Below are 23,026 nucleotides of genomic sequence, written 5' to 3'. Positions count from 1 at the left end.
CTGAAATTGCTTCCAGTAGGTAATGGACAAGTACTAATCTGTGTTCCTGTAAAGGATGGTTCAAGGACCACCCACAGCAGAATTGATGGGGGGAGTTTTAAAATTTTGCCTCCCTAGGACCCACCCCAGACGCTCACTCAAAAGCTCTGGTGGCAGGGGGGAGGGGGGAGCCTGGGAAGCTGTATTTTTAATAAACTCTTGAGTGGGTTTTTTTGTCCATTACAGTGTGTCTGTCCATCCTGAAAGATTAAAAGAAGGAAAGAAAGGATAAGCATTTGAAATGAGTTTAAGTTGTGCTTGAGGAAAAAAATGTATCAGACTGTTCCATGATTTGAATGAGATGTACTATAGAAAAAATAAATAATTTAAAATAATTGTGGTCTCATTATTAGCAGGCTGATGGCGGTGGTGGTTAGTGAATACTGTGCAGTGCCCAGACCCCGGCCCATCTGAGTCCCTCTCCCCAGGAATTGCCCTTAAAAGGGAGCTGCCTCACCCAAGGTAATATACCACACGCAGCCAGTGAGGGGTACAAGAGGCCCAGCCGCCTTGCCCCAGTTGGGGTATCTGAAGGGCCGTCTCCACGTCAGAGTGCCTCGGGGAATTGGCTGGTTCCTCTGACGACTGTGTCATGGCTCAGCTACCCTCTAGCCCCCCCTGCCCCCCTCACTACTTACAGGTCACGTCCCCAGAGCACTTCAATGCACATCCACCACCTGTCCCACCTAGGATGGAAATGTCACACATTTAAAAGGTTTTCTGCATTGGAGACCTGTGACTTTACATCTTTATAAGATCACTTTAGAAGATAATCGCCTAAAGAATAATGTCTTTACAGTCTCAGAAACAACCGACTGTAATACAGGTTTTTAGGGAGAATGCTCATCTTCCCTTTAACCAAGCCGGCATCAGAGAGACGAGCTACAGTGATGAGTACAGAGTGAGGCCCCAGAAGCCACCGTGGCCCCCAGAACCTCCTGCTCAAGCAATCTCTGCCTGCCTTGGGAGGGGTGGGAGCCCTTGATAACACTGTCTTATATGCAGTCTGAGCTGGGTACGTGGTGGGCACGTGGACAGTCGGAAGGGTTTGGCGCAGTTGGGGGATGGCAGGATGGGGCCACGTCTTAAAGAGACACTAGGAAATGGTGAAGGAAGCACTCACTTGAATGTTAATGTCCAGTGGGACTTCCCTGGGGGTCCAGTGGTTAGGACTCTGTGCTTCCACTGCAGGGGGCACAGGTTCGATCCCTGGTCTGGGAACTGAGATCCTGCAAGCCATGCTGCATGGCGAAAAAAAAAAAAAAAGAATGTTAATGTCCAGGAAGAAAGGCATCCTCCCTTAAAGACTCTCACTTGAGTTGAGCAGACCAAGTCAGTGATGGTGGTGTGGACTGTCCAGTGTTGACGTGGGGAGCCAGTGCCCGCCCCCTTTCCCAGGGATTTCCTGGAGTGGTGAGCCCAAGCTGGTAGCAGCTCCTCCCTAGGGCTATTTGGCGAACGTGTCCAAGGACCCATGCGAGTAACACTGGATCACTTATTTGGCCATGAGGACATGCTTTGCTCTTGTGGCCGCATGGGGGATGTCGTGCGAGACTGCTGGGAGTGTCGTTGGTAGCTGTCAACACAACCAGTGGCCACGGGCTTGGCCGGGGAGATGTCCACAGAGCCCCAGCAGTTGTTTACGTCAATACCCAGTTCCTTGAGCTGGGCTCTGCTGAGGCGACAAGGCATCAGCGAGAAGATGGCCTCAGCCAAGGGTCTTCCCCAGAAGCCAGAACTCATCTGACAATCGACTGTTGCCTTTTTCGGTTCCTACTCCCAGAGCTAGTTTTTCCCCATTCCATCGGACAGACGAACTGCTACGGTAGTTCCATCCTCCTTCCATTTCTGTGTCTTATTTATTTGAGCGCTGGCTCCTCTAACTGCTGCTTGCGCCTGAGAACACCTTGAAACTTCCCCCGTTTCTTGCCTGGGAAGAGGGCTCCGCGTGTTCATACCGTGAACCACTCCCAAATGCCCGGGAGCTCCCTGCTCACTGCCAGCTCAGCCTTCTTCCCGAGAGGCCTTTCCAGCTTCTTGCTGAAACTTGCTTTCAGGAAATCTAAGCGTATAAAATGCTCTGTAGTAAAGGCAGGCCTGTATCAGGGTGGGTGAAACCAATCCCACTGAATGCAAAGTACAATTTGTCATGACCCCTCTTTCACTTTCATGCAAATCACTTTGCCATTTCTGCCACTGGGGCACAGCTCCCATCGCCAACCACTTCCTTCTCGCTTGCTTGTCTCCTGCCTTACTCAAGGGCCTCGAGTACTATGATGCCTGTCATACTGAGGTCAGATTTGTTTTCATGCCCTAGCACTTGGCCATGGCCCCCAAAAGCCAGAATTTGATTAGAAATCCCCAAAAAAGTATGCACTAAAGCCCCAAAATAATGGTCCTTAAAAAGGTACCATCTCCACAGGAATTATTTTCAGATTCTGCTAATAAATAGATTTGTTTTTGAACCTCCAGTGAACAAAGTCTTGTATTGCATCTTTAAAAAAAATATTTATTTTTGGCTGCATTGGGTCTTAGTTGTGACACATGGGATCTTCGTTGAGGCACGTGGGCTTCTCTCTAGTTCTGGCGTGTGGGCTCGGTAGTTGCAGTGCGTGGGCTCTCTAGTCGTGGCATGCAGACTACAGAGCACATGGGCTCTGTAGTTGCGGCATGCAGGCTCTCTAATTGTGTCTTGCGTGCTCAGTAGTTGCAGTGCATGGGCTTAGTTGCCCCACAGCACGTGGAATCTTAGTTCCCTGACCAGGGATCGAACCCACGCCCCCTGCATTGGAAGTGCGTATTCTTAACCATTGGACCACCAAGGAAGTCCCTTGTATTGCATCTTTAATCTGAATACAACAAGAAGTGCTCTCACAGAAGGTGTCTGTAGAACATCTAGGTGCGGCCTGCTTCGTGCGATGGGCCGTTGGAGCAGTGCTGGGCTCTTCCACTCCTGCCCGTCCTGCGATCATCTAAAAGATGAACAGTTTCCTCAAGGTTTATCAAAATTCAGTTTATAAATCACTATTAACACTTGTAAGAATGATAGATTTTTTACTTTAAAAATACTTGTGGAAATAATTTTTTAAGAACAAAAACCAGGGACTTCCCTGGCGGTCCAGTAGTTAAGATTCCGCGCTTCCCCCGCAGGGACACGGCTTCGATACCTGGTTGGGGAACTAAGATCCCGTATGCCTTGCAGCATGGCAAAAAACAAAAACAAAAAAAAAAACACAAACCAAAACGTAAGCCCAGTGGACACTCCTGAAAGTCAGACTAAAGGCATGTAAGGAGACAGAGACCATCAAACTGCAGTTCCTACTGGGGGCGGTTAGTGTCCCGCGGGCCTCGTCAGACAGGCAGGCGGGCCGGGGCAGGCCGTGGGGCTGCCTGCTTCTTCCTAGGTGTTGGCTCCGACCCTGGCAGCACCGCAGAGAAGACAGGCAGCTTCAAAAGCCACAGGCTCTGGCTTCCTCACCTGCACTCCTGGATGCAGACCTTTGGAGGAGGCGTCTGTCTTCAAAGACAGTGTTTGTTAACGGGCAACACCTTCTCCAGGGCTTCCAGGGCCAAATTCCTCAAAAGACATTTCTAAAACCTCTGGAATGAGGGTCGGTATCAGGGCAGCTGTTTCCTCCCTGTTGGGCCTCTGTGCCAGGAACCTGGCCTGTACGTGACTGGGCAGGTTAAGGACAGGCCTGGCCAAAGAAATCCGCTTGCTGAGGGGAGAGAGTTTCCCCTGTGGCTTCCCCACCCTGAATCCCTTTTGAAAGTCTTCTCAGAGCCTGGAGGGCAAAAGCATGAGCAAGTTGCAGGGTTGGCTGGAGTTAGGCCGGGGAGGTAGGTGCTTGCTGGGGCCACTCCCAGTCATCATGATAAAGGACAGACACGGAGCAGATGGGGAAAAAACTCCAGGAGAAACACCACAGGCAGAACAAACACAGAAATGAAAAACTGCGACGCCCACGTAGCATGAGCCATGGGGGCCATGCAGGCGCTGGAGGGCCTCGCCCGTCAGCCAGTAGCGGCTGGAAAGCAGCACAATCTCCTGTGAGGTGGCCATGTGCTTTGCTTAAGTTTTTGTTTGTAAGACTCAACAAATACCAGCTGCTGCACTGGGAGTCCCTGATGGAGTTAAAGTCCTGCTGGGTATACGGTAATGGATTGACGAGACAAGTCGGTAACACAGTCTACTCATCTGATAAGCTTGGATGAGCTGGCATTTGAGAAATTTTAGTTGACTTTTTTTTTTTTTTTTTTTTGCGGTATGCGGGCCTCTCACTGTTGTGGCCTCTCCCGTTGTGGAGCACAGGCTCTGGACGCGCAGGCTCAGCGGCCATGGCTCAGGGGCCCAGCCGCTCCGCGGCATGTGGGATCTTCCCGGACCGGGGCACGAACCTGTGTCCCCTGCATCTGCAGGCGGACTCTCAACCACTGCGCCACCAGGGAAGCCCAGCTGACGTTTATTTACATTTGCGTGTGTGTACACAAATTCCGTAATTCCTAGGCATCGTCTGATAACAAAATTCTAATTTTTCTGTAGGATTTTGTCATGTTCAATAAGCAGTATTAGAACACACTCTGCAGTTGACAGTCTGTTGACTTTCTTGGCAAATTTTTTTTTTTTTGTTTTGTTTTGTTTTGTTTTTTTTTTTGCTGTACATGGGCCTCTCACTGTTGTGGCCTGTCCCGCTGCGGAGCACAGGCTCCGGACGCGCAGGCTCAGCGGCCATGGCTCACGGGCCCAGCCGCTCCACGGCATGTGGGATCTTCCTGGACCGGGGGATGAACCCGTGTCCCCGGCATCGGCAGGCGGACTCTCAACCACTGTGCCACCAGGGAAGCCCTCTTGGCAAATTTTTAAGTGAAGAGAGACACAGTCAGGAAAGTAGGGAGTGTAGCCAGGCTTTGGCCAGATCATTCATGCTGAAGGTGAGAGTGCTCCTTGGTTATTCAGGCAAACCAAAGGGTCAACATAAAGAGTGTGTAGTTCACCTGTTCATTCGTTCATTCACTCGTTTGCACACCTTGACCTGTCTTCCTCTGATCACAGCGTGTGTGCACGTGGGGGTGGGCTGGCTGGGGCTGTTTGAGGGACCTCCGTGCAAGAGGAGGGAGGGAAGCCCCTGCAGCTCACAGGCTCCAGCATCACAAACCGGCACCCACCTCACTCGGCAATTCTCAGGCTTCACTGTCAGTGGGAGGGAACCCAGGGAAAATCTTTGTCTCTGAGAAATTAGAAGTTCTCTGAAAATAACCTACAATAGGAACTTGTTTCTTATACATGGACTTTCTTTCATCTTTGTAAATTCAGGGCCTGGCACAGTAACTGGTATGTAATGATAGGTTCTTAGTCTTTATTGAACGAGTGAATGAACGAACGCATGAACAGGTGAACTGCACACTCTTTATGCTGACCCTTTGGTTCGCCCAAATGACCAAATAGCACTCTCACCTTCAGCATGAATGATCTGGCCAAAGCCTGGCTAACCTGGAAAGACTGACCTCTTAACCATCCTATGTTCTGCTGGATTGAGTCAAGAGAGGACAAGACGGTGAAAAGAGACATTTGCCTGGCTTCGGAAGTAACTGGGTGATAGGAGCAAATAAGCTGATGCAAGGAGAAAAACTCTGCCTGTTGGGGAGAAGGTCGGGGGTAGCAGGCCTCACTGTCACCCGCCTCTGGGTCCTACCTGACAAATCCTTTCTAGCGACTCGCCCACAGGCCCGACTGTGCTTTTCCAACCAGCCCAGGCCCCTGCGTACTATACGCTTCTCTCCCCACCAGGACGTTAGTAGTTTATTTTCTATGAGCCAGTAAGAGACGATAGAAAGATGAGGGCTCCACTCTGATAAGTCTCAAGCCAATATGGTTTGTGTTTCCAATACAGAAACAGCTGCTTCATGCCCCCCGCCCCCGGCACCAGTCCAGTACCAGCTAGTTCTGTCTTTCCACTGCTGCCATTAACACACTTGTTCTAACCAGCAGCCACTGGATTTTTCCATACTTGAGTGTGGGCAGCTGTTAACAAGAGAACACTTGCCCAGAGAAGCCAGCAAGCATGGGAAGGAATGAGCTTGTTACACAGTCAAAAACAGATGACTAGGAACTACATGAAGTCCGTAGCACTTCCAGCTGCTTTCCATGTGAATTTATCAGTAACAATTCCACAGGAGAAGCTTGAGTGGGAGAGAAGGTGAGGGACTGTCCTAAGGTCATGAAGAGACCAAATCACTTGCAAAAGAGAGTTCCAGCCAGAGAGCTTACCTCACCCAATCTTTGTATCCAGGGAGGGAAAAGCCTTAAATGCTGGAGGGGCCGACACGAGGCTCCCCACAAGCCCTCTCCTCAGAAGTCCATTTTAAAAGGCCTCCTGGGACTTCCCTCGTGGCGCAGTGGTTAGGAATCTGCCTGCCAACACAGGGGACACGGGTTTGAGCCCCGGACCGGGAACAGCCCACATGCCGTGGAGCGACTAAGCCCGTGCGCCACAATTACTGAGCCCACGTGCCACAACTACTGAGCCCATGTGCCACAACTACTGAAGCCCGCGCACCTAGAGCCCGTGCCCTGCCACAAGAGAAGCCACCGCAATGAGAAGCCCACGCACTGCAACACCCACGCACCGCAACCAAGAGTAGCCCCCGCTCGCCGCAACTAGGGAAAGCCCGTGTGCAGCAACGAAGACCCAACGCAGCCCAAAATAAAATAAATTTATAAAAAATAAATTAAAAAAAATAAATTAAAAGGCTTCCTGGGCCAGGCACAGAGCTGTTTTCTTAGTCTCTGCACCCATAGGTGTATCACAGGCCAGGGATGCACCTCTCTTGGGGCAAAACTGTTCTAGTCATTTGTAGGTTGAATTAGCGACTAGTCTTTGATGGGGCAAGATTCTTTTCTACTACCCCAGGGAACTGCCGCCAACCCCTAGCAAGTCTCCCAAGCTGAACGGTGGGCACTGGCTCCAGATGCCCACGGTGGTCAGAGTGCAGGGATGCGCCTGGACCAGGGAGACTCTGAGGGAAGACAGAAATCCTTTGTTCCTAAATAATGAATCTTCTTTAACAGTTATAGCTCTCTTCTTCGGTGCTGCCTACAGAGCGGGCAGCATCTCCTACCCGGGATCATGGCTACCCTCAGACCACTCGTGAAGCCCAAGATGGTCAAAACCTGATGAACCAAGAAGTTCATCCGGCACCAGTCAGACTGATATGTCAGAATGAAGCGGAACTGGTGGAAGCCCAGAGGCATTGACAACAGGGTGCGCAGGAGATTCAAGGGCCAAAGGTTGATGCCCAACATCAGTTACGGAAGCAACAAGGAAACAAAGCACATGCTGCCAGTGGGTTCCGGAAGCTCCTGGTCCACAGTGTCAAGGAGCTTGAAGTGCTGCTGACGTGCAACAAATCTTTCTGTGCTGAGACTGCTCACAGCCTCTCCTCCGAGAACTGCAAAGCCGTTTTGGAGAGAGCAGCCCAGCTGGCCACCAGTCACCAATCCCAACGCCAGGCTGCACAGTGAAGAAAATGAATAGACAGCTCATGTGCACATTGTGTTTGTGTTAATAAAACCATGAAACTTGGCCAAAAAAAAAAAAGACACACCAGTAATAAAAAGCAGCTAAGGCATCTAGCGCTAATTGCCAGGCACTCTTCTAAGCACTCGCCCTACTTTACAGACAAAACTAAGGAAACAGAGAGGTTACTGTCCGAGGTCACACAGCTCTGAGCAGGGGGCAGAGCGAGGACTGAAAGCGAGCCCAGGCTGTGCTCTTAAGGATAAATTAGAGCTGCCCCTAGTCCCTCCAAGGCAGTCTTTTCAATTCTGGTAAGTGTATTGTCTTAAGTTTTATACAAAGAAATCCAGGTCAAACAGGCTGTCACCTGACCCAGAGTTAGTTGGGGGCGGGGTGAGGGTGGTCAGTTCTCTGGGTTTTGAGGGGAACGAGAGTCTGGTGTTGAGATCTGTGCAGTTAGTTGGGACAGTGGCCCAGGAAAGAATGACTAAGGCCGAGAGCAAAGCCCCTCTCTCTCCTGTGCCAGCCTCTCCCAGGGAGGGAAGTGTCTTTTGGAAGTGGGGTCCCCAGCAGGCGGTGTCTGAAGGTGGCATGGCTGTGCCCACAAGTCTCCTGTGTTTGCCTCCCTGCCCACCTCTTGACCCTGTGAGCTTCTTTCTCAGGCAAGCTCTCCCCAAATGGTGGCCAGATGGTCCCCAGCAGCTGCTGGATTCCTCAGTGCCCTCCAGCCCTCTAGCCCAGAGGTCAGCGCTTCTCCTGACCAGTGTCTTGGGGTTTACTCTTCTTGGACCAGCCTGGGCCACATGCCACCCCGACACCAACCAGTGTGGCTGCAAAGAGCATGCAGATGAGCTCAGCCCGGGCAACCCCTCGCCCTTGGAAACAGGTCAGTGTGGCAGCCCTGCCTGGACCGCGTGGCCTGAGGTGGGGAACATCAAGGCGCTGTGATGGGCCTGGCAGAGACGGGTCAGGGCAGGAAGAGACACGGACACCCGCATTTACCCAGAGCAGCCTTGCTGGAGGAGACCCTCTTAAAAGTGAAAGCATTTGCATTCTACAGCAACACTGTTTTATGTGCTGCTGTGAAGTTAAACACAGTGGGGGTGGTCTGGGCACTTACAAAAACAGCCATGCTTTTCAATAGTGCATTGAAATGCTGGAATTCATGGGATGGCAGGTCTGGAGCAAAGACCTGGATTTCCACTGCGGCTCCACTAAAAGTAAGTCCCTGGGCTGGACTTGTTTCCATCCTCACAGAAGGGGAGCCTCACCTCCACCCTCCATGCCTCACAGGCATCTCAGGAGAAATATGAATGTGAAAGTGCTTAGCGCTGTTGCAGGCATGTTCAATCCTGAGCAAAATCCCTCAGGAACTGGGGCAAAGTGAGTATGGCCAGAAGTCAGTACGACAGACAGACGACAAGTGCAGGGGCCTCTGGGGCCTTGGAGGACAGGCAGCGCCGGGTGGGAGGGGAGACCAGAGGGCCACAGAGGGCAGGCTCCTGGGCTCGGGGGACTGACAATCACAGCTGAGAAAACACATACTTCACAGACTTGATACTTCTGCATCAGGAAACGGCACGAATGATCAGGTCTAAATAGAACAGAGAAGCACTGACCAGCAGAGAGGCCTGCGAGCACAGCGGGCGGGCGTGGAGCCGCACATCCCCGGGGCAGGACAGCTGTGGACAGAGGCATATTCCCGGCAGGCAGGGGACAGTCGGGCCGGCAAGAGATTGAGTGCTACCTCAGGGGACCACCCATTTCAGAGGCCCTGTAATTAGGAGACACACAAAAGATGGCGACATAGTACATGGAGAGAGCTGAAAAGGGTGAAAAGACCCGACTGCTACTATGTATAAAATAGATAACCAACAAGGACCTACTGTATAGCACAGGGAACTATACTCAGTATTTTGTAATAATCTATACAGGAAAAGAATCTGAAAAAGGATATATATATATCTTGTGCTGTATACTGAAACTTACATGATATTGTAAATCAACTATACTTCAATAAAAACAAAAGACTTTGAAAAAAAATAAAAACAAATAAAAGACCCAACTGGGCGTGTCTGCACTCGGTCTCCGCAACAGTTCAGAGAACAGTCTGTGCTTACCTGCCCAGGCCAACCCTAATCAGAAGGCTCTTCATGGAAAAGACATCCAAGACACCCATTCAGACCGTAAGGAGGAAATGCACCAGTGGCTGCTGTTCACATCTGCAGTTTCAACACGGAAGGTAACCACTAGTTGGGGTTCCTCTTGTAAAGCTGCCACAGAGGTCTGCGGCTCCCCGAATCTGGCTGATGCTTGGGGTCTGCTAGGGAACCACCTTACTTAGGAGGCCTCGTGAACAAACTTCCTTGGATGGATTTGGGGACAGTCTGTCTTTAAAACAGCTGCTTCTGAGGGATCCAGATGATAGTCAAATTACCACATGAGATTTTCAAGGAGCCCTTGTGCTACTTTTAAACCCTAATGTGTGTTTCTTGTATTTACTTGCTACGCACATATAAACGTCACACTATTCTTTTCCAACTAATACGGATTTTAAATTCTGCTCGCTGCACCAGATAAACTTCTCGTCCATTGGAGTTATTTAAGGATCTGATAGAATCTTCTACAATCCTTTCTCTCAGAGCATTTATAAAATGCAAATATCTAATTTAAAAAAAAGGGGGGGGAATCCCCTGGCGGTCCAGGTTAAGACTCCACATTTTCACTGCTGAGGGCGCGGGTTCGATCCCTGGTTGGGGAACTAAGACCTCACAAGACGCGCGGCTCAGCCATAATAATAAAAAATAAAATGAAAGGCAAGTATCCTGAAGACTGTGTCTGCAGGTGTGATTATTGCCATCCTTCTGGGTGGCTCCAGACTTAAAGCCATTTAAAGCCAGTTCCAACATGTCTCCTCAGAAGAGGCTCCCCAGACCTGCTGAGCGCTGGCTGAGGGCTGTGGACTGAAGGTGTGAGCAACGTGTGGACCAGCCTACTCTGGCCAGAGGCCATCACCTCCTGGAAGGGCAGCGAAGACAGCCACCACACACACAGCCTACCAGCAGCAGTTTCAGCCTTGCTGTAGTTGCTGGGCTGTTAAGTTCCACGAGGGCAGGGATCTTGTTTTCATCCCCAGTGTATGCCAGGCTCCTAGCCTGGCATACACTGGGGGCTCAATTAAAAAAAAAATTTTTTTTTAAATGAATGAGTCCATTCCTTCTCACTAAGCGATAGCAACTTTGCAGAGTTTTCTTTGTTGATGAGGTGGGTTCCCTTCATCTCCAAGCTGGTGGCCCCCAGAATCTGACCTTCTATTCAGCTGGGAGAAAGGGTAATGCTGGCAAGGACGTTGTTAAAGGTCAGGCTGGGACCACGCTGTCCTCAGGAAGCTGGAACCATGGCTGCAGGCTCTTGTCCTCCCCCAGGGCCTCAGAAAAGCAGCACAGGACATGGAAATGCCCCATCTGCAGCCAGGTCCTGCCTGCCGTGCAGGCCACGGATCACAGACGTGAGGCTCACGATCCAGAAGCCAGGGGCTCACGACACAGGGCACCCCTCCCCCTCGACCTCTGTGAAGACTAGTTCACAGCGGAGCAATACGTATCCTAGGCCTTTCTTCTCTCCGTTCTCATTTCCTCCCTCCTCTGCCCTGGCTCTGAATCCCAGGTGCTGCACTGACCAGGATGGTGCACGAGAGCCTCGTGGGCAAAGGTGATCCTCAGAGGAGCAGCACACAGGAGCTCGTCAGGAAGGCAGACTCTCAGGCCCCACCCTAGACGTGGCTGCATCAGAAAATGCATTTTAAACAGGGTTCCTTGAATGAATCCCATGCACCCGAGACTTGAGAAGGACTGGGTTGGAGCATACGATCTTCATGGAGAAAACGACCACCTTAGCTTTCTATCTGCTGCTGAAACAAATGACCACAAATGTAGTGGCTTCAGATGATACTCATTTATTCTCTCCATGGGTGTGGTCAGCCGTCTTGGTGGGCTGGGCTGGGCTCTCCTCCGGAGGCTCAGGGAAGACTGGGCTTCCAGAATTCGGTTGCTTCTCCCGTTTCCACACGGCCCCCTTCATTATCAGAAGAGCAACTGGGTGTCTTCTCACGCTTCGGACCCGACTTCTGCTACAGGCTCCCATGATTACACTGAGCGCTCTGGATGATCCAGGATATTCTCTCCATTTTAAGGTCAACTGATTAGTAACCTTAATTTCATCTGCCAAGTCCCTATTGCCACGGGATGCAACATAAGCACAGGTGTGACACCAGAAGGCAGAGGTCATGGGGGCCCCAATTCTGCTTACCACAGTGATTTCATCAGCAGTAGGTCCAAGCCCGGATGAATGGTCTCAGAAGGGCACCCCAAGCGCTCTGAATGCTCGGTCATCTCTGTTGGCGTCTCTCCCTGCCACGCCTCATTTGGTTCTTCCTGCCTGACCCTTAGTTTCACTCCAGTTACCACTGCCCGTCCCCTACCCTGCCATACAGTCTCAACACATCTCAACTCCCTCCCACCCAAGAGAGCTCTTATCTGAGGGTGCACATAATTCTGCAGGAAGTCCATCCTTTCCACGCCATCTCAGCTCTTCTCAGCCACCCAGAGGGAAGATCACAAGGAACAAGGCTAATGCCAAAACAAGATGGCGCCCACGCCTGCCACTTCATGTCACCCCTCGCTCTCCCTCGGCTCTGGCATTAGAGACCTGGGGCTCTGACCTGCAGAACAGAAGGGGCGCTGGACACGTGAGTGTCAGCAGCAGGGTCTCTGGGAGCTCAGCACCACCCCAAGGTCACCTGAGCCAGCAGCCCTGCATACTCTCCAATTCCAGACAGACTCATACTTGAGTGGATAGAGTGGTCCTGTCTTCAAGCAAATCCAGAACTAGCGCTAGCCTGTCACTAGCTGGTTGGTCACCAGTCAAATCCAGTTTATTCTCATGAAGGCCCTTCTGAGTTATCCCAAGGCCGCACAAATAATCTGGAAAGAGAGGGTCAGGAGACATTCTCCGCTTTGGTTTTCATACTTAAATATCAGCCCTTCCCAGTGTTGACTCCCTAGTGAATTCTGTTTCTAAAAAGCAAGCCCATCCTCAATGGACAAATCCTGCCATCCGTGACAAGGGCTAAAGGCTGTTCCATGCTCCTGAGAGCAAATCCAGAAACCATTCCCGAAAAGTTCTGAAGGACTTATTTGAAGGACAAGTCACTGGAATGTGAGGAAACTGGTTTGTTCAAAAAGCAGACACACTGATCTCTGTGTGACCTCCAGTGTGAAGGAAGCCCTCCTGGGAACAGATTCTCCCTCCCTGGAGTACCAGTCAGCCGCAGGCCGGTCTCGGGGAGGCGCACACGAAGACGCACGGCTCAAAACACAGCTCCTTCTGTGCGGGAACCAATGGAGCTAAAAAACTCTGAAACCAATGTAGCAAATTCTGTTGAGCCTTCTTTAAACTCCAACTTGACGAATTTATTAAAGCAAGAAAAGCCAAGGGAAATTAAAAATCCCACGTGGATGACAGTTTCAAATTCACCCATTTGTGACCCCCGCCCTCATACAAACCTGCTGCACAAGGCCACAGGCAGCCAGGAAGGACTTTCAACTCCTTCTCTACCACACCCCTCCCAGTGATAAACAACCCGCCAACGCAGCAGCAACACTGTACTTACCGTTTCCAGTTACCAGGAAGGAAACACTCCCGAAAAACCTGCAACCTCGAAAGGAGGGGGAGCCTTTGGAAACTCACATTTATAAACATCTACTGCATGTTGGCGTGGCATATATATTCTCTCATTTAATCCTCACAGCCCTGAAGGGTGGCAACACCCTCATTGTACAGTTAAAATGAGAACTGCAGCTCAGAAGGGTAAGTACCCTGCCTGAGATTTCCAAACAATCAAATGCAAATCAGGATTTAATGCCAATTTTCCCTCCCTCTCCTTCCACAATGAATGATCGGGGATTTCATGTGAATTTCTCTCTTCCAACAGACTCTACACAGAATCTGGGAAGTCCTCCTCACAGCTGTACCTTCAGTGATAGGCAGTCCTACTGGATTTCGTGAAGAGCACAGACCAGCCTTTCTTATCTCACTGCTGCACGTGGCGGGGAAGCTACCACTAAGAAAGGACAGCGGGGCTTAAGTTATAGGACGAACTACACACATTCGAGGTAGGGAGAGTTCATCTTGTACAGAAAACCCTACTAAGACACTATAATACAGTCTAAGGCTGAGTCTGTATGTCCAAATTGGGATTGAACTATACTGTAATTTGTTCCCTCCCACCCACGGAAGTGATCAAAGGGAAATAGAGTTCATTTGTATAAAAAAATTCCAAGTATAAAACAGCTTGGAGATCTACGGAAACTGACACATAATTTTCTTTGAGCTAGATATGTAACATACCTGTTGAATTTTAAGTATCAGCTAAAGTCAACTGATAGTTGAATCTTCTCCATCCAGCAATCAAACTAGTGCCAGACTCAACCGCTTGAGGATGCAAAGCTGATTGTCTTTAGTCCTTTGTCCCCTTGCTATTCAAACTGTGGTCTGTGAATAGCAGGCTAGGCATCACTTAGGAGGCTGCTGAGTGTACAGAATCTCTCCTATGGAATCAGAATCTGCCTGTTAACAAGATGCCCAGTGAAGCTCTGAGGAAAACCTGAAATGTAGCAGAAATGCAGACTCAAAGCACGTCCAGGGCTCCCTTCATTCCTAGTCACCCTTTGCATACAGACCCAGCCCCTTCCCCTACTGACTGTCTCGGGGGACCTTTGGAATAACCCAGGCCCCCCACCTCCCTCACATGTACCTGCCATCATCTCAGAGCCTGTTCCCTCCTAGTTTAAGATCTTCAAGAGACCACATCTCTTCATCTCTTTATCCTCAGAGTCTGGCAACTCACTACCTGGCCCACAGCAGGCTTGGGATAAAGTTGCTAAACTCCCCTAATTTCAACACAAAAGAGAGCCAGGAAGAGTTGGGTAGGTCAACTAAGGTCACAGGCAGTCAGGGCCCAAGCCACGACCAACCTTCTGAACCAAGGAGGCACAAATGGGACTCATGTCTATGTCCCTTTTTTCTTTCTTTCCAAAACCCACTCACCCATTTTGGAGATCTCAATTCTTGTCACATGTTCTGAGAACTACTTTGCTTCTGCCTAAGCTCATTAAAACAAAAATTCCACCCACACTATACAAAATTAATTGAATACTTAATTTAATGATATGGATTTCACATGAACCAAAGTTGACAGCTGCTGAGGACCTGTTCACACTTGGCCAACTAAAATGGTGTCCTGGTTGCAGCCCATGACACTGCTCTGCCATCACAGCATCTTTTCTCCTTGTTTTATACTCTTAAGAGATAGGGTAGGTTTGCTTTATTAACAACTCCAAGAATCATTTTCTTCAGTTGCAAAGGAGGCTTCTAAAATGAAAATCTGTTATCACTAAGATCTTAGTGACAGAGCAAACCTCCCAATGGGGCTGAGTGACAACTACCCAAGCGTTCAGGCTGCTCCTGGGCCACCAAGGCCCATCTGGCCAGTCAAGGCCATCCAGAACACTCATGTTTCCTCCAGACAGCCATTCCAGAGCCAGCTGGGTTGGGTCCCACTCGTCCTGGCTTGCACCAACACAAAGAAAACCTCAAGAATATTAGCCCTGCCTTTTTTTAAGGAGAAAAGTAACAATTTTTAAAAATGGGCTTTAAAAAAACCACAGATCATGTGGGAAGCACACCTTTCTCAGCAGAGGAGAAAGTAGCTCACATTATGACAAAGAATCATACCAAACACCCCAGACTGAAGGAGGAAATACTTCATGACACTAATCAGACAATGCTGAAATAAAACTGGTTGGTTGGAAGCTTTGAATAAGTTCCAAGTTGTTATATTTCACAATTTGTAGAGTCCACAGTCTGCTAAATAAAAGCAGTAGTAAGATTTCACAAACTATTATACAACTTAAATATTATGAATTTAACTCCATAAAAATTTAGGTGCACATATTCTTACTGGCTAACCTAAAAATGCAGTTTTTATCTATGGTCTAAAATACTTTAATCTTAATACTTTAAAAGATTTAGTTCCAGCACTGAAAATAATCCCATCACTCTTTTTGTTTGTTTTTACATGTTTTACAACAAAAAGGTTGTGCTCCTAGTCAAAAAGATCCACAGACTAATTCAGCATGTAAAAAATAATTTTACAAAACATCCAAGACAACCTTTCAAATCCACTTTTATTTTCCTTTTTCCTGCTCACATACAGAACTTCTCCACACACTGCATTTCTTGCAGCTATAAAGTCATTTGACGTTGGTCAGGTACCATTTTATCCCCTAAAACTTTGCTGGCATCAAAATATGACAGTTAACCAGTGTTAAATCTATAAAATATTTACATAGCACAGCACATTAAGCTTTAGACACTTGGCAATTAAACCACATAAAAATTGGACAAACCCCCATCCTACATGTTCAGAATCAGCTGTTCACAGTCCCTATCTGGTGACTGTACATCGTTCAAAAGGCAGCAGAGGCAACAGGCAGTTACTTTGAAGGATACCGAACACTATGGTCTGGAAGCACATTATGATGCTACCCCAGTGTCATGTACCACTCCACCTTTCTCCAAGGCGGTCTCACAATTCTGGAATGGCAGGTCCAGCTGATACAAAATGAAGACAGACAACACAACGTTTACTCTGTGGAGATATCTTAACTCCTACTATGGACGCATGGTGATTTTGAATACAACTCGTCCTAAAAACTTGTCACGATCATCCTGGTTTTTTAGGTTGGGTGATCCATCAATCTTGCACTCAACTGTGACTTCGTTTATGTCATTTCTATTATCAAAGGTGAGCTGGACGGCAACTAATGGCTGTAGATAGCTCCCCTGGCAAATAAAGGAAAATACATTAATTCAAATTCTGCAATAACTTTACACTTTATCAGGAGTTTGTTTATTCTGTAAAATTAAAAAAGCAAGATTTTAATTTAATAATTAGATCTATTATTTTTTTAATCCTCTACCTTTTTTCCCCCTTAGCTGGATATTCATTTATTTTCACTTTAATTTTTATTGATAAAAGTGTTTATGACTATGAATTTTCCTCTAAGCACTGCTTTAAGTGTATTCCATAGGTTGTGATTATGTTGTGCTTCATTGTTTTTTAGATATTCTATAATCTTGGTTTGAGTTTCCCCCTTTCCCCAAGAGATGATTAGAGAGTTCCCACCTCCTCCCTCTTTTGGAAGGGCCCTTTTATTTCAATAATTTCTAGTTTTCCTGCATTGTGATCAGAAAGTATTGTTGTAATATATTTCTATTTTATGAAACTTGAGCATGCATTTTTTATGATAAAGTTTTGTGACAGTTCTGGGTGTCTGAGAAGGATATGTATTGTATCTATCTACATATTAGTATGTTTGATAAACATGCAGAAGATCTACCTCACTGATTATGTTACTTAGGTTTCTAACATCCTTACTTATGGTTGCTGTGTGACTTGGTACAAAAATATACTCAAAATTGTTTTGCCATCACTGTGGTTTCTAAATACAATTCTTCACTAAAAGGAACTAGGGGCTGATTCCAGGGCTGAGGCAGGGAAATTACAAGAAGAACCTGGAACATCTTGTGGTGCCAGAAAGTAAGGAAGTGCTATAGGAATCAAGGGAACATGTCTAAAGGACACAGGAGCCAGAGCCAGCCTGAAGGTCTCCCACCAGCCAAATCTGGGACAACATTAGCACCAAAATAAATGATTATAACATATAACCCCTGAATTAAATAAGAATCCATGAGAATATACTGATATAAATAAATAAACAGTGGAGAAGGAAAAGCTCTTCCTTACAGTGGAATGCCAACTAGTAAATGGAAAAAGAAAAGATGAAATTAGAAAAAACATTTGAGAACAAGTCTATTAGTAACTGATTGTGGAAAGAATTGACAAATGCTAAAGTTATAGGAGAAATAATTTTATAAATTCTCCAAGTATTCTCCCCACATGATACTTACAAAGAAAAAAAAAAGTATAACTTTACATTAGGGAAACCTGGCTGACACCACCCTAACAAGGTTAACATCACCATTAATGGGACTCAACACCACGTCCCTCCTGATATGCTATTCTGAAAAGGACATAACATTTCTTCTGAGGCATTCCTGCCAAAAATGTACAACCTACATTTAATCATGAAAAACATCAGATAAACTCAAAATGAGGAACATAAACCAACAAAGTAAGCCAAAAAAGGCCTGTACTCATTTCTGAAGAGCTCAAGGGCATGAAACAGACAGATGGAGGAACTGTTCCAGGTTATAGGTGAATAACAGTGTAACATCCTAGACCAGGAAAAAACTTTTTTTTTTTTGTGCAATAAAGGACATTATTGGAACAACTGGTGACATTTCAACAAGATCTGTAGATTAGATAATAGTACAGTATCAATGCTAATGGTTATATATGATAATGTCCTTATTTTTAGGAAATTTAATGTAAAGAGCATTTAGTATAAAGAGGCACCATGTTTATCACTGAGTGCCAATGATGGTTCAGGGGGAAAAATTATATATATATATATTTTACATACATATACATACATATACATACGTGTGTGTATATATATATATATATATATATGGAGACTAATAAGACAAATGGGAGATCTGTGTAAAGGGTCTATAGGAACCCTTTGTACTATTCTAGCCACTTTATGTTTAAAATCATTTCAAAATAAAAAGTTTACTAGTATACATACAAAATGCTATTTATATACATATACTTAAAGAAAAACTATGGAAGAAATTACACTACAATAATAGTTATCTCTGGATAATGACTTCTTTACTACTTCTCTATATTCTTTAAATAAGCACACCCTAAGAAATGAAAGAGGAAACTGTATTTTGAAACTAATCATCCTTTAACTTAACTGCTTCGGTTTTGTGTTTGTAGTTAAGATCTGGAGTCTCCATTTGCCATCACCATTTGTATTTAAAAACCAGAATAGATGATGCACACGTTACACAGGGCATACGTCTACCTAATCCAGACAACTGGCATTTTAATACAGACTACCAATTTTCCAAGAGTCACTACCACTTAAGAACTTCTAAATACTTACATGCAGTTTTTTCCCATAATATGGAAAATATTTTAAATCTATCATTCCATTGGAAGGATAAGTTGATAGCAATGCTGTATTTTCACCCTAAAGTTGAAAACAAAACAAACCCTTTTTAGGTCACAAAGAATAGCTTTTAAAAATGTATTTTTATTAAAGCAGTATCAGTTATGGACAGTATGAAAAAACTACAATGTTGCTCCAACTGCATTCACCACAAGTGTATTTTTGAAAAGAGACTTACTCATGTTGATTTAAACCGTTTGACACAAACTATCCTGATTTCCTAATATATCTTATATACTTTTCCATGACAGTCCCTTTAACTTACAGCCAGATCTACTCATGCAATGTCTGTAAAATCTTATCTGCCTTCCAACTACCAAATGCCAGTTCTCCAGCCACTGACAGCAGGAATGCACAAGTAGGTCTGGGACCAATGAATCCTAAAATGAATAAAATATTGTGCTTCCAGACTGGAAAGCAATAGCTGCCACACCTAGAAGGTACCACTCAGGCCTGGGAGGCAGCAGGTCCAAAAGTTTCACATGATTAACAACCATGATAACTGTAACCAGAGGTGGAAACTATGATGCAGCTGACACACTGTTGGGGAAAATTTAAAGTACTCCAAGGAATACCCTTCTTAACTAATTTAAATACCACATTTCCCTTGAATAATTTTTACGGGCACATGTAAATCAGTTAGAGGTATTATATGTCTACTGCAATTATATTCCACGTATTAAAAAAGCTGATACAGGAACTTCCCTGGCGGTCCAGTGGTTAAGCCTCTGCGCTTCCACTGCAGGGGGCACGGATTCCATCCCTGGTCAGGAAACTAAGATCTGGGATGCCGCTAGGCACAGCCAAAAAATAAATTTAAACAAACAAACAAGCAAACAAAAAACTGATACAACAAAAAAGAAACAGACTCTCAGATATAGAAAACAAATTAGTAGTTACCTTTGGGGAGAGGGAAGGGGAGAGGGGCAATATAGGGGTAGGGGATTAAGAGGTACAAACTACCATGTATAAGACAAATAAGCTGGGCTTCCCTGGTGGCACAGTGGTTGGGAATCCACCTGTCAATGCAGGCGACACGGGTTTGAGCCCTGGTCCGGGAAGATCCCACATGCCGCGGAACAACTAAGTCCGTGCGCCACAACTACTGAGCCTGCGCTCTAGAGCCCGCGAGCCACAACTACTGAGCCCGCGTGCCACAACTACTGAAGCCCACGCGCCTACAGCCTGTGCTCCACAACAAGAGAAGCTACCGCAATGAGAAACCCGCTCACCGCAACAAAGAGTAGCCCCCACTCACCGCAACCAGAGAAAGCCCGCATGCAGCAACGAAGACCCAAGGTAGCCAAAAACAATAAATAAATAAAATAAATTTATAAAAAAATAAAAATAGAAAAGCTACAAGGATAAACTGTACAGCACAGGGAATATAGCCAATATTTTATAATAACTATACATGAAGTATAATATTTAACAATTGTGAATCACTGTGTTGCACACCTGAAACTTATGTAATATTATAAATCAACCATACCTCAAAAAAAAACTGATATACAAGATAATGATACAAATCTAGTATTCTTCTTGAAAAATAAGCAATTTATGAAAATTCTCATGTAACACATTCTGAGTAGACCCAATATTAATGACTGTCACTTTTACACATACTGAGTAGATGACAGACAACGATTAAAATCAGTGGCAACTTCACAAGGCACTAATTAAAACGTTACTAAATGTTTGCATTCTAGATTTGAATAAACGAATTTCTACTTTTGAAAGCATACATGAAACACTATAGCAAAACTAAGAATCTTCTCTAAGGGAAGCGGTACTCTGCTTACTTCCCTTAACCACCACGAAGCAGCAGATGTGCATGGGGTGAGAGAAACACATGGACAAGCGACACAGGCAAGACAGCAAAGCATAAAGCGATGACAACCCACAAAAAGGGCAAGTTCTAACGATCCAGATCAACAATACGTAGAAAGAACAGGAGAGGGGCTTCCATGGTGGCACAGTGGTTAAGAATCCGCCTGCCAACGCAGGGGACATGGGTTCGAGCCCTGGTCAGGGAAGATCCCACATGTCGTGGAGCAACTAAGCCCACGTGCCACAAGTACAGCACGCCTATAGCCTGTGCTCCGCAACAAGAGAAGCCGCCACAATGAGAAGCCCGTGCACTGCAAGGAAGAGCAGCGCCCGCTTGAATGAAGACCCAATGCAGCCAAAAATAAATTTATAAAAAAAAAAAAAAGAAGAACAGGAGATAACAAGGCTAAGGGAAACTGCAGAAGCCATTTTTCATTCACTATTCAAACACCACCCTACATTTGTACTCCTTAATTTAAAAAAAGTCTAAAAAGAATCTAAAAAGGAGTGGATATATGTGTACGTATAACTGATTCACTTTGCTGTACACCTGAAACTAACACAACATTGTAAATCAACTATACTCCAATAAAAATGAAAAACAAATTGAAAAAACCAGAATACATGCTAAAAAGAGTCTAAAGTAACATTTTATATAGGAGAAAAAAATAGTCAACTTTGATATAAGTACTTTTGTACATTAATTACTTTTTTTTTTTTTTTTGCGGTACGCGGGCCTCTCACTGTTGTGGCCTCTCCCACTGAGGAGCACAGGCTCCGGACACGCAGGCCCAGTGGCCACGGCTCACGGGCCCAGCCACTCTGCGGCACACAGGATCCTCCTGGAGCGGGGCACGAACCCGCGTCCCCGGCATCGGCAGGCGGACTCCCAACCACTGCGCCACCAGGGAAGCCCCATTAATTACTTTTAACCTATTTTTCCTTAATAATTCATAGAAACACAGAGATGTTCCCCAAAATGTAAAAGGTTTTCTTTAATTTATTTATTTATTTATTTATTTTTGGCTGTGTTGGGTCTGTTGCTGTTCGCGGGCTTTCTCTAGTTGTGGCGAGCCGGGGCTACTCTTCATTGCGGTGCGTGGGCTTGTCATTGCGGTGGCTTCTCTTGTTGCAGAGCTCAGACAGCACTCGGGCTCAGTAGTTGCGGCACGTACGCGCGGGCTTCAGTAGCTGTGGCGCACGGGCTTAGCTGCTCCGCGGCATGTGGGATCTTCCTGGATCAGGGATTGAACCCATGTCCCTGGCGCTGGCAGGTGGATTCTTAACCACTGTGCCACCAGGGAAGTCCTGGGTTACAGTTTACTGAGCACTTCAGTGTGCATTTTCAGCCACATACCACACTCAGTTTATATTTACCTCATTTAGGCCTAAAGCCCTTAAGTGTGTAGGATCAGTTATAGAGAGGGGAACTGAGGCTCAGAGTTATGGTCACATGCTCAATTAATTGTTCTACGGGTTTGTGCCTAAGCCATCACGTTGGCAGACTTCTACTTAAAATTAACATTTAGAAATTGTGAAATAATCAAATGCATATCTGAACAATGATGAGGTACTTTACGGTGAAGCTACATGTCATGGTTCTCTAAGTATACGAATGGCATCATATTGGAAACCATGAGCAACTAAGTCCAAGAGTCTATTAGCAGTCACTAAGTTCCACTGAAAACAAAATAAAGGTTTAAAACTAATGTATTTTGGTTCTACTGTAGAGTCATCACCTGTAAGTAACTTGAAGAACACACACCAAATGTTCTAAGCAGTGATTAACTCTGGGTAGCATTTACCAAATGTTTTCCTTCTGCATTTTTCTAAATTTTCTTAAATGAACACGATTCACTTTTGTAAGAAAATTTAAAAAAACACTAATGACATAAATATGAATATTACATCTTTTGCAGGAACCATCCTTTAAAATTAAAGGCCACCTCTAAAAGCATGTTCTATCATCAATGTTTTAGTGTTTCCAGGACTCTTAACTTGTATGAAAGCAATTAAAGGACTGCCCCAGTGGCACAGTGGATAAGACTCCACGCTCCCGATGCAGGGCGCAGGGGTTTGATTCCTAGTCAGGGAACTAGATCCCACATGCGTGCCTCAACTGAGTTCGCATGTCACAACTAAGGAGCCCACGTGCTGCAACTAAGGGGTTGGCAAGCTGCAACTAAGGAGCCCACCTGCTGCAAGTAAGACCAGGCCCAACCAAATAAATAAATAAACAAACAAAAACAAGACAAAAAAAATCCCTATAAATAAATAAAAGCAGATCAAAGTTAAGAATACAAGACAAAATAAAAGACAAATGTATTATATTAAAATTAAGTCAACTAAAGAATTTACAATAAGAACACTTGATTATAGACAAATCTAATGGAAAACAGCAATATGGTGATATGCAGTAAATGTTGCCATCTG

General features: G+C 46.0%; 2 protein-coding genes, 1 long non-coding RNA gene and 1 pseudogene across 5 annotated transcripts in view; 2 read left to right on the top strand and 2 right to left on the bottom strand.

Annotated features, from left to right (window-relative positions):
* TFDP2 (transcription factor Dp-2) overlaps positions 1-357 on the top strand; it is a 171,714-nt gene extending 171,357 nt beyond the window's left edge. Inside the window, exon 13 of the mRNA XM_027091591.1 lies at positions 20-357. Within this exon, the coding sequence (XP_026947392.1) occupies positions 20-23 (4 nt within the window). The 3' untranslated portion in view covers positions 24-357. The remainder of the gene's footprint in view (positions 1-19) is intronic.
* A 114-nt stretch (positions 358-471) lies between these two features.
* Positions 472-13,317, bottom strand: LOC113612037 (uncharacterized). 3 transcript variants are annotated; one of them, XR_003429701.1, is made up of 4 exons: positions 13,228-13,317; positions 2,915-3,011; positions 1,163-1,280; positions 472-725 (listed from the first exon to the last, which is right to left on the bottom strand). It is a non-coding gene; the product is annotated as an uncharacterized LOC113612037 (long non-coding RNA). The 3 variants fall into 3 exon arrangements; XR_003429700.1 differs by lacking the exon at positions 13,228-13,317 and adding an exon at positions 9,176-9,490; XR_003429699.1 differs by lacking the exon at positions 13,228-13,317 and having other exon boundaries at positions 2,915-4,379.
* LOC113612034 (60S ribosomal protein L32 pseudogene) lies at positions 7,045-7,574 on the top strand (annotated as a pseudogene).
* Positions 13,318-15,784: 2,467 nt separating the features above from the next.
* The window catches only part of ATP1B3 (ATPase Na+/K+ transporting subunit beta 3), a 41,579-nt gene continuing 34,337 nt past the window's right edge, over positions 15,785-23,026 (bottom strand). The window contains exons 6-7 of the mRNA XM_027091598.1: positions 18,698-18,784; positions 15,785-16,460 (exon numbers count right to left, since the gene is read on the bottom strand). Of these exons, the coding sequence (XP_026947399.1) occupies positions 16,290-16,460; positions 18,698-18,784 (258 nt within the window). The 3' untranslated portion in view covers positions 15,785-16,289. The remainder of the gene's footprint in view (positions 16,461-18,697; positions 18,785-23,026) is intronic.

The sequence above is a fragment of the Aethalodelphis obliquidens genome, unplaced genomic scaffold, assembly GCF_003676395.1.
Source record: "Aethalodelphis obliquidens isolate GAN/ISIS:26980383/991018 unplaced genomic scaffold, ASM367639v1 scaffold72, whole genome shotgun sequence".
NCBI classification, from domain to species: Eukaryota; Metazoa; Chordata; class Mammalia; order Artiodactyla; family Delphinidae; genus Aethalodelphis; species Aethalodelphis obliquidens.
This window is presented reverse-complemented; position numbering and strand designations above follow the sequence as displayed.